This window comes from Galeopterus variegatus, unplaced genomic scaffold (assembly GCF_000696425.1).
Source record: "Galeopterus variegatus unplaced genomic scaffold, G_variegatus-3.0.2 Scaffold5020, whole genome shotgun sequence".
NCBI classification, from domain to species: Eukaryota; Metazoa; Chordata; class Mammalia; order Dermoptera; family Cynocephalidae; genus Galeopterus; species Galeopterus variegatus.
Genome location: NW_007731131.1, coordinates 37,510 through 47,873, shown reverse-complemented (window position 1 = coordinate 47,873; position 10,364 = coordinate 37,510). Strand labels below are relative to the sequence as shown.

The following is a 10,364-nucleotide window of genomic DNA, read 5'->3' as shown; positions in this document are numbered from 1 at the left end:
AGAGAAAAATAATTTCTCTTGATCTTTAATTCATGGGGCAATAATTTGTATAACTTTGCATAATATACACAAACTGGGTTATAATAATGTTACAGAATATTTTATCAATATTCTAACTAAATCTATGAAAATAATTTATCAGTAAATATTCTTTAAATTTGCTTTTTCATGGGTGTTTTGATTTTTTAAAAATTCATTCAGCATTTATTAGATACTGACTTCATGTTAGATACTGTTAAAATACTTTGGGACATATAATGACGTATGAAACATGGTTCCAGATTGGCAGGGATGTCAGACATATACATAACTAACTGTATTGTGAGATAGAAACCGGTAAATGCCATACGAGGATCAATCAAGTGCTATGGAAATTAAAAGAAACTTCTTCCAGCAGGGGGAATGAGAAGGCTATCTTAGAGGGGTGGAATTTAACCTCTTAAGGAGTAGACTGAATTTACATATCTTGTGATTAAGAGAATTAGCATGTCAGGTGGAGCGAGTATTATAAGTAAATGTATACAGGAAGGGGGAAAATGGGTTGTGAAGATAAAATGACCATAGCTGAGTTTGATGGGTACATAAGGTAACCAAAGAGGACAGTGGAACATGTAGTTGAACAGGTAGGTTGTGAGGGGATATGTATATGTGGAGGGTGGGGAGGGTCTTGAATTCCAGGCTAAGGAATTTAGACCTTGGCATATACTATGTAAAAGAAGAGTGAAAGGGTTTTAGCCAGGGGAAGGAAGAAGAGGGAGAAGGAGTTGACATTGTTCAAGAGAATAATCGGGCAAGTGACTGATGGGGTGGGGTGGAGACTTAGAGGGGAAAGGGGCCTCCAGAACAGGAGACTGAAATTGTGACTGAGAGAAAGGGCACTTGAGGGAGGATGGTCCCACAAGAAAAAAGGTGAGATAATAACAAAAGTCTGAGATAAAAGGATCACAGTAATGAATGCTGAAGTAAATGAGTAAATGGGAGGTTAAAGATGGGGAGATTTAGAGAAAGGAAAGTGGTAGTGATTATAGAATTTAAATGCATTGGTCCTGGTTAGCTTAAGTATTTTATTAAATAAGATTAGAGATCTGTGGAGAATAAACAGAGTAGATAAGAATGAAATAGCCCACCAAGGCATTTAGACTGCATAGAGCTAAATGGGAAAACAGGAAGGTATTGTAGGCTGTGAGACTAGGGAGGGGTGGATGGGCAGAGATTAATGAGAATGAAGGGAAAGTATGCGATGAGAACGGGAGAATTTAAAAGGCAGGAGAAAAACATGGTGTGTGAAAGAAACATCCTGAATCAGAGGGACCTGGGCCCACACAGACCTAGACTCCTCACATACCAGCAGCTCCTTGCACTTGGCGAGTTACTAATTCCCTGGGTCTGTTTCCTCATCTATTAAATGATGACACTGCCCACTCCATAGCACCACTGAGAAGAATGAGATTTTATATGCCCTCACCCCACCCACCCCATCTCTGACATATATAAAGTATTCAATAAATTTCACTTATTTTCAGAGCATTTTTTTCAGGATCTGAGAAGTTGGCAGATATCCAAACTGAGAGATGATGAGATTCTAAACTGAAGCAGCTAAAGAGCTGACCTTGTAACTACAGATGGTAAGAGGATATAGTTTCCTGAGTTTTACTCAAGAACAGTAGGTAGATGACTCTTCCCCCTCACTGTAAAATGGGTCTAAAAAGTTTAACAAGTTCAGCTATTTTTATTAATGTAAACTTTTAATCAAACAAAGCCACCTGTGGGATGAAGGAAGTTCTTTGCAAAGCTGTGTTGAAAAACAATGTCATTCCAGGTTTAGTTAGGCTAAATCCCCATCTAAAATCCAGTTACAACAGCAACAATAATAATTAAAATAAAACAATCCAAAACTTGCTATTAAAGATTCTAGAGCCCTAATCTTTATATAACAAAACTTCATTGCAGGAAAATAAAATCAAAATGCTCTAAGAATTACAATGGGATTTTGCCAGCAGTACAGTGTTCAAGTCCTTCAAACAAAAGCAAATGGAAACACAAGTCCAGACACCAGTGACCCACAGACAGATATACTTTTAATAATTAGAAAGTTAGTACTCAATACTGTCTTTGTGTGGGAGAAAGCATTCTTGATTTTTACTTAGCTGTATACAGTATTTTAAGATAATGTATAATACATATTTGACACAAAGCGTTAGATGTTCACACTGCAAAGAATGAATCCCCTACCTTTGATATCTTAAAAAGCTTTTCAAAGACTATACTTTCAGGGATCATTTCTATAGTTCATTAAAAAGCTTTTCATCTATTAGTGAACCTAAGGCACTACATATTCCCCGCCCCATCCCCCCGCATTATGATTTGTGTTGTTTAAATGGAAGAAGTTGATCTTATGTGATAGTATGCATGCCTCAAGAGGCATCTTTGAGAGTCACATATCCCCTTAGCTCTTGGCAATGCAAGAGGAAAGCATTCCTCAAACCAAAGCTAATCTTCCAATCAAAGTATAGGCAACATTTAGCCTGATTTCTTACAAAAGCTTATAGATAGGTGTTTTTTCATTCTTCACCACCATGAGTTGGGAAAGTATGCCTGTGGGCCAAATCCTGTCTGTGCCTGTTGGTTTGTAAATAAAGTTTTACTGGAACACAGATATGACCATTTGCTTAGTTATTGTCTATAGTTGCTTTTGTGCTTCAATGGCAGAGTTGAGTAGTTGCAACTGGGAGACCACATGGCTTACAATATCTACTATCCGGCCTTTTATAGAAAATGTTTGCTGACACCTGACTTGTAATAATTTGACCTTTGGGGCAGAGCCATGTTACAGAATCCCAATTTCCAGAAAGAGGTTGGGTGAGAAGCATCAAATATCACAGACAAGTCAAGGGGAGCAGTCTGACAACAGGCATCTTCCTGGTAGCTTGGTGTCCAGGCACATGCCAGGCACTCAGTGAGTGCTTATCCATTTGTTTGTTCAATGTATTCTTGAGATTTGCTTTGCCCACTGGGTAGAAAGAGTAGAATCCTTTGAAAGCAGCTTAATCAAGTTCAAAGTTGTCAAAGGTAGTAAGTAACATTTTCATCCAGATTTGCTAAGAACAGGACATGCCTTAACCATATTTTGTTTTTAATATGAACTGAATCAAAGTAAGTTATAAATTATAATGCTTTTAAACACAGACTAATTGCTTTTACTATTAACTGTATCATTGGAATTTTCACATTGTAACACTAGCTGGAGGTCTTTGTGGTTAATCAGTTGAGAAATGGGTGATTAGACCCATTTTTCATTTCAGCCACTGTTTCTTGTGTGCCCTCTTTGTATCAAGCAAGATGTCAAATGCAGGGAGTCACAGTGAACTCTTTTATCTCATTTTACTTGTCAGATACCCATTTCTTCCCTCCGTATTCCTGCTTTGCCATAAGCAGGACTGGCAACCCCCTGGCCTTAACAGCAAGGGATTTGGCCCGGCCCAGAATTTCACTGCAGGATTTTTAGACACAAAGAGGTGTGAGGTCACCACTCATGCAGGGAAAAGTACCTGTGAGGTTGTGTAGGCTCCAGTGGCAAGTTCTGATGTTGAGGTCACTGATCCTTGCAAAGTCTTAGGGAAAGGAAACAGCAGCAAGCAGCTCTTGGGGTGAAATAAGACCGTTGGGTTTGTGGTTGACTCTCAAAATTATGTTTAATAAAGAAATCAGTGACACACACCAGGTAAGTCCTATGGTGCAGAGCTGTGAGCTCTGGCCATTGCGTATTTCTCTTCATGTTGCTTTTGGTTCTCAGAAGTGAAACACAAAGTGCAGATTCCTGGGTTTAAGACCCAACCCTGCTATATCCCTTCTGTGAATATAATAGTGATAAATGAACAGCAGACTAAGGATTATATTAGGGGAGAAAAGAGGATGCTGGTAGAAGTGAGACCAGAGATTGCTTTTGCATTTGTTATAGTTTTCTGAACTCCCTAAATCAGATTCTTGCACAGAGGGTGTATGCAATTTATATTTTCATGCTCTATGGATTAACTTTGTAATCAGCATGATATATTTTAGTAACTTTCTCTAGAAGTTAGGACACTGTTAACATCTCACAAACCTCAGGCTATTACAAAGTATTTTGATCCTTTTAACAGTCCAAACACAAGAAGACAGACTGTATTTTAGGTGTTGACAGAACTATTTGTTTAAAATAACAATTTCAGGGCTGGCTGGTTAGCTCACTCGGTTAGAACATGGTGTTAATAAAATAACAATTTTACGTGAGTTAGCGGTCATAAAATTTAAAATGAAATACCAATTTCATATCCTCAGATACCTCTTTGCAAATGTAAGACAAAGCAGTGTTTTATAATCATTTAATAATCTGTGTAACAACTGTGATTTTGGTATACTCAGAAGTAGAATTCTTTTAAATTATAAAGGATTTTGTGTGCTTGAAATCCTAGGAAAAGAAAGAAAAAACAAGTTTAAATATATTGTATTAATTCATATTTAAAGAAATATATATAAATCTTATGAATATCAAGCTACTTATAATTTTAGAGGTAAAAGCAAGCATATATTTAATTAAATCTATTTTATGGGGAATTTAAATACTAGGAGACACGGTATTTGGAAACTTTGCCAAGGAAGTAAAGAAGTAGGACTGAAAGAGCAAGAGAAATCTTGTTTGTTAGGGGGATGCTACTGGCATCTAGTGAGTAGAGGCCAGGGGTGCTGCTAAACCTACAATGCACAGGACATCCCCCCACAACAAAGAACTATGCAGCCCAAAATGTCAATAGTGCTGAGGCTGAGAAACTCTGCTGTAGGGCAAAATAGAATTGAAGGAGAGTCTATTTCTTAGCTGATGAGGGCAACTGAGAAGAAAACAGACAAAAAGGAAAAAGTCTTTTCTATTCTTTCAATTTAGACTCAAAGTGTCTCTTACTGTTGGTGGGATGGGATTTCATTCCACACTCAAGGAATACTTTCCATAAATAGTAGGAACAAATATGGAGTTACATATTGTTTGTCTTCTAATCAAATAACAATAGTATGCTTTCAGTGTAGTAAACTGCAAAATAAGGTGACTTTGATAGACAGTTTCTGGAGTAGATAATTTAAAAAAATCAAATTTTTACAGGAGAAAACTCAATGGAGCAGTAAGTGGGTGTTAAACACTCATGTCCATTGGAATGACTTGTTTAAAATACTGATGTCTACACTCCATCCCAAGATCTACTGAAAGGAAATCTGAGAGAAACCCTGCCATAGTTTACTAAAGATTCTGAGAACCTACACTCCGTTTCTCAAGAAAGGATTTAGGCCTCTAAAACATTGGAAAACTCTCCCCATCCTTCCACTATATTCTAGTATTCCTGAAAAAATAACCCAGAAAGTTGACTATCCCTCCAAAGAGCTACAAAATCTGAGCAATGACATTTACTGCTTCACTGTAGAGTTTACAAATTCAAAAGTACGTAAGAGTCCAAATGTCTAAATTATATTCCCTAAACCATCTGAATTAGATAATTATTGCATCTTTTCAAGGATTTCTGAAATGCTTCTTTCAACAACAGCAGAGGATATTCTATGCTCTGGTCTGAATGTTTATGTCCTGCCTCCCTCCCCAAATTTGTATGTTAAAACCTAATCCCCAATGCAGTAGTATTAAGAGGTGGGCATCAGGAGATGATTAAGTCATGAGGATGGGGCCCCCATGAATGGGATTGGTGCCCTTATAAAGGAGGCCCCAGGGAGCTTGTTTTCCCCTGCTACTGTGTGAGGACAAAGCCAGAAGGTGCCATCTATGAGGAACAGGCCCTCACCAGACACTGAATCTGCTGGCACCTTGATCTTGGGCTTCTCAGTCTTCAGAACAGTAAAGATAAATTTCTGTTGTTTATAAATTACCCAGTTTATGGTTGTTTTTGCTATGGCAGTTCAAACAGACTAAGACATCACATTGCCTTAAAGTTTTTGAAGTGCTTCAAATAACCAAACATGAGTCCTGGAACCACAGATCTGCTGGAAGCGATCCGCTTGGCCAAGCTGCCAGAAAGCTGCCGGCTCCACTGCTGCTATCCTGGGAGAATTGTGTCTTAATTTGCTCATCTGTCAAATAATGCCAGACCCAGTAATAATAAGGAGGCACACTATTATATAAGACACTGTGAGAGAAAATAATGATATGATAAAGATCACTTTCTGTAATTGCTCTATATCTTTATCAAGCCATCTCAGACAGGGGAATGAAGCTAACACTTATTTAGCTCCTAAATTCCAGTGATAGACACTAGTACAATGTGTATTAAAAGTGAAAATTCACAACTTCTATATACAATTGTGTCATGTCCCCCCATTCCCTAAACACATCTGCTCTATAAATATGCTTTAAAAATACTCACGTTTTCATTTATTGTAGTATCTTTAGATGCAGAACTACTCTTCCTGTTTGTGGAATACAAAAGACAATATTTACTACATTATTAACTTCCAATTCTGAAACACATATCCTCTTTTAGTTAATGTTACCTTCCTAAATTTTCTCAGCAGGAAGATGAACATTAATTTTTGCCAGGTAGAAAAAAACCAACAATCCTAACTGAATTTCTTATATTTATAGACAACATTCACAGTGAAAACCACACAACATATATTAGTGTGTGAGAAGCCTTGTGCATCTAAATGTAGCCTAGGGCTAGTCTACTAAAGATTTTTGTAGAATACACAAACCATAGACTTACTACCTTTTAACTTAACATATTAACATTTATCATTTTGAAAACTTGTTTGTTATAATCTCAAAATTCATTTTTTTTCCATAGAAAGAAAGATTCACCTGGTAACTAGGGTTCCAGTCATCCAATTCTTCATTTAACAAATTTTGTGGACCATGGATTTAACACATGGGAGGAAATATGTCTAGGAATAAAGGTACTCCCTCCCACATTACTGCAGATTTGATAGAGACACTGATGGAAGGCAGAATAACCTCCCTCACCACAGCAATGCCAACCTTCCCACTTACATAAGATGATACTTCTCCTCTGCTCAAAACCCTCCAATTACTTTCCATCTTACTCAATAAAAGTAGAAATTCTTACAGTTGCCTGGGGGCCGGGGGCAGGGCAAGAAGTGTGGGGGTGGCTACACACTCTGGCTTTCCTGCTCTTCTGAACTCACCCCCTTTGCTGCTGCTAGTTCTGATAACTTGGACTTCATCCTAGATTTGTACTGGGATATTATAAGACTGAGAGACCAGGGTTGAGCCACAAGTCTGGGAACAGGAAATCAATGGCAGCTAAGTCTTCAAAGGACTTAGGGAATCGCAAAGTATCTGAAGCCATGGCAGCTGGTAGTAAAGGGGAATGCCCACAGACCTAAAGTTGGGTCTGTTGTGTCTGTGTACAAGAAGGACAGTCACAAAACAAATGAACACAAATTGGGGCTTTAGTGATCTCACCCAGATCTCATGTACCAATGTATATTTCTATTTTCCCAAACTCCAGATTCATGTATCTAGTTACTTACTGATGATCTCTACTTGGATGTCCAATAAATATACTGAATATTAAAATTCCAAACACTCCAGACCACTCCACATGCCCCCCCCCCAAACGGCTCCTAAGCCTGCTCCTCCTAAAATCTTTCCATTTTTGTAAATGATAATGCCATCCTTCTCATAACCTTGGTGCCACCTTTGATTTCTGTGTTTTTCTCACACCCTATATCCAATCGATCAGCAAACTGTTAAAAATACACCCAGAATCCTATCATTTCTCAACATCTCCAATATACTGCTTTGGTACCAGCTGCAATTTTCTCTTACCTCGATTACTGCAGTAGTTTCCTAACTGGTCTGTCTGCTTCCAGCCATTGTCACCTCAAAGTTTATGCTTAACCTAGCAGCCAGTGTGAACTTTGAGAAATTACATGAAACGATGCTACTACTCTGCTCAAAGCCCTCCAGTGACTTCCTATCTTACTCAGAACCCAAGGTGAACTCCTCACACGTGCCTAGAAAGGACTCCATACAAGTTGGCCCCCACTGTTTTTCTACCCTCATCTCCTCTGTTTCCCTCACTCTGTTCCAGCCACACTGGTCCCCTGGATGTACCTCAGACATTCGAGGCATGCCCAGCCTCAGGATCTTTTCATTCATTCTCTCCCCTCTCCTTGAACGCTGTTCTCATGGACACTTATATAACTTGTTTTCTTACCTTCTTCAGATCTTTTCCAAACATCACCTTATCAGTGAGGCCCTCCTGACCACCCTACTTAAAGTGAGTCTCCACTCCTACTCTGCATATTCTCTATTATCTTACCAGCTTTATTTTTCTCCATGATACTAATATAATCTAACACCCTGTATAATATATATATTTGTTTGCTTTCTGCCTTCTCTATAAGAATGTAAGCTCTACAAGGCAGGGTATTGTGAGGGGATTTGGCTTGTTTTGTTCACTGTTGTATTGCCAGTCCCTAGAACAATGTTGGCCACAAAACTGGTATTCAATTAAAAATTAAAAATTATGAACTAGAATTTTATTTGAAAATTTTCAACTTAGCAACATACAGTAAATTCTTTTTTAAGCAGTACTATAGAAATGCCTACAAAGTTGAATTAGTGACCATATTTCTTTTCTAGGTAATTAATCACCATTCACAAGTAGGTATAAGGTATGAAGTGGAATGTATTCCTTAATGAACCTAAGTAACTTCCTATAGGATTAAACCTAAGCAAATAACCCAACTTCCCACTTTTGACTTTAAACAGATGATTAATAGAAAATTAGTTGATATAGGGGAAACAAACATCATGCATTTTAAGAAAGTATACTTACTGGAAGGAGGTTTCTTCTACAAAAGAATAAGTATATAATTAATGCAAGAGTTAATATGGTATGACACAGATTCATATAAAAATGAGTTTTCATTTAATTTCTTAGTATTAATCGATTCTCACTTGCTGACATTTGTACCTTCTAAATCAAGGGTTGGCAAACTTTTTCTGTAAAGTGCCACACAGCAAATATTTTAGGCTTTGTGAGCCAAGAGGCAAAATCAAAGATATTATGTAGGTACTCATAAGAGAGAAAACAAATTCCTAAAAATTTTTATTGATGAAATTAAAAATATAATAAAATTTTATAATACAGGTCTACTAGTTAGAAGAATGGAATTTGAGGGGGATAACATTTCTCTTAATTGGGGTCAAAGTTAGTGTTCATTATCGTCAAATAGATTGCAAATTTTCATCTGTAGATGCCATTTTTAGCTGATGAGTCATAGAAAAATGGGTGGGGGCCTGGATTTGGTCTTCAGGTCATAGTTTGCTGACCCCTGTCCTAAATGCAAGTTCAAGAATACGGTTCTCTTAGATTTTCTGCTAGATGAAAGTGGGAGCAACAGTCTTAGCTCATGAACTCCTAATATCCATGTTGACTCTTTAATTAATTCAGTATCTTAAGAAAGTTTGTTTACCAACTCCTCATTAAAAATACTCATTCAGGTATTTTTCGCAAGTATAGATAAAGACGACAAGAACGTTGACTGAGTGATCTTATTTGTCTGTATTTTCACTGGTGACCAGCAGGGGGACGCAGCTGGATTTCATTCATATAATTACATTACAGTGGACTAAACAAGCATCCATACACAAGAACAAGTATTATTCATTCAGAGAGTAGTTATTCTTAATTTTAGGAAGTCCCATGGAAACATGACATATAATAACCACTTATAGGTACTATTCGAAACTCCTTGTAAATTTGTTTTATTTTGGCAAAAAATATTTTTTAAACCTAAATTCCAAATTAACGTTCACTATAAAGCAGTGGGTCTAAAACTTGTTCATGCCATAAATTTATTTATTATTTCATTTAAAAAATTCTACTTTATAAACTATTGCCAGTGGACTTTCTGGAGTTCTGCAGCTTTTGAGCTCTCAGATAATTTTAAAAACTTGGAGTGAAGAAATGCATTAAGAGAATAACATGTTATTTTTTAATCTTACCCACTTACATCAAACCTATTGCTTCATCAAATGGGTTTCTGAAGTTACAAGAGGTCTAAACTTGAAGAACCAAAACCCTTGTACAGAATCAACTCTAATATAATAAGTTTCTAGTTTTTTTTTTTTTTTTTGTCTCTTTTTGTCTTTTTCCGTGTCTGGCAACGGATCGCAACCCGCAGTGCTGCCCCCGTGCCTGCAACCGGTCTGTATGTGGGATCCGAACCCTCGGGCGGGAGCGCGGCCGCACTTCCCAAGCGGCGCACTTATCCAGTGCGCCACCGGGCCGGCCCCTAAGTTTTTAGTTTTGATTGAACAATTCTCTTCCAAATCCAGATGTGCTAACTTTGACATTCAATAT

The 10,364-nt window shown here is 37.5% G+C and overlaps 1 protein-coding gene across 1 annotated transcript in view; it reads right to left on the bottom strand.

Moving 5' to 3' along the window:
• Window positions 1-1,713: 1,713 nt before the first annotated feature.
• The window catches only part of JAM2 (junctional adhesion molecule 2), a gene marked incomplete at its 5' end in the record, with an annotated part of 23,338 nt that continues 14,687 nt past the window's right edge, over window positions 1,714-10,364 (bottom strand). Inside the window, 3 exons of the mRNA XM_008588755.1 lie at window positions 1,714-4,447; window positions 6,396-6,438; window positions 8,835-8,850. Of these exons, the coding sequence (XP_008586977.1) occupies window positions 4,415-4,447; window positions 6,396-6,438; window positions 8,835-8,850 (92 nt within the window). The remainder of the gene's footprint in view (window positions 4,448-6,395; window positions 6,439-8,834; window positions 8,851-10,364) is intronic.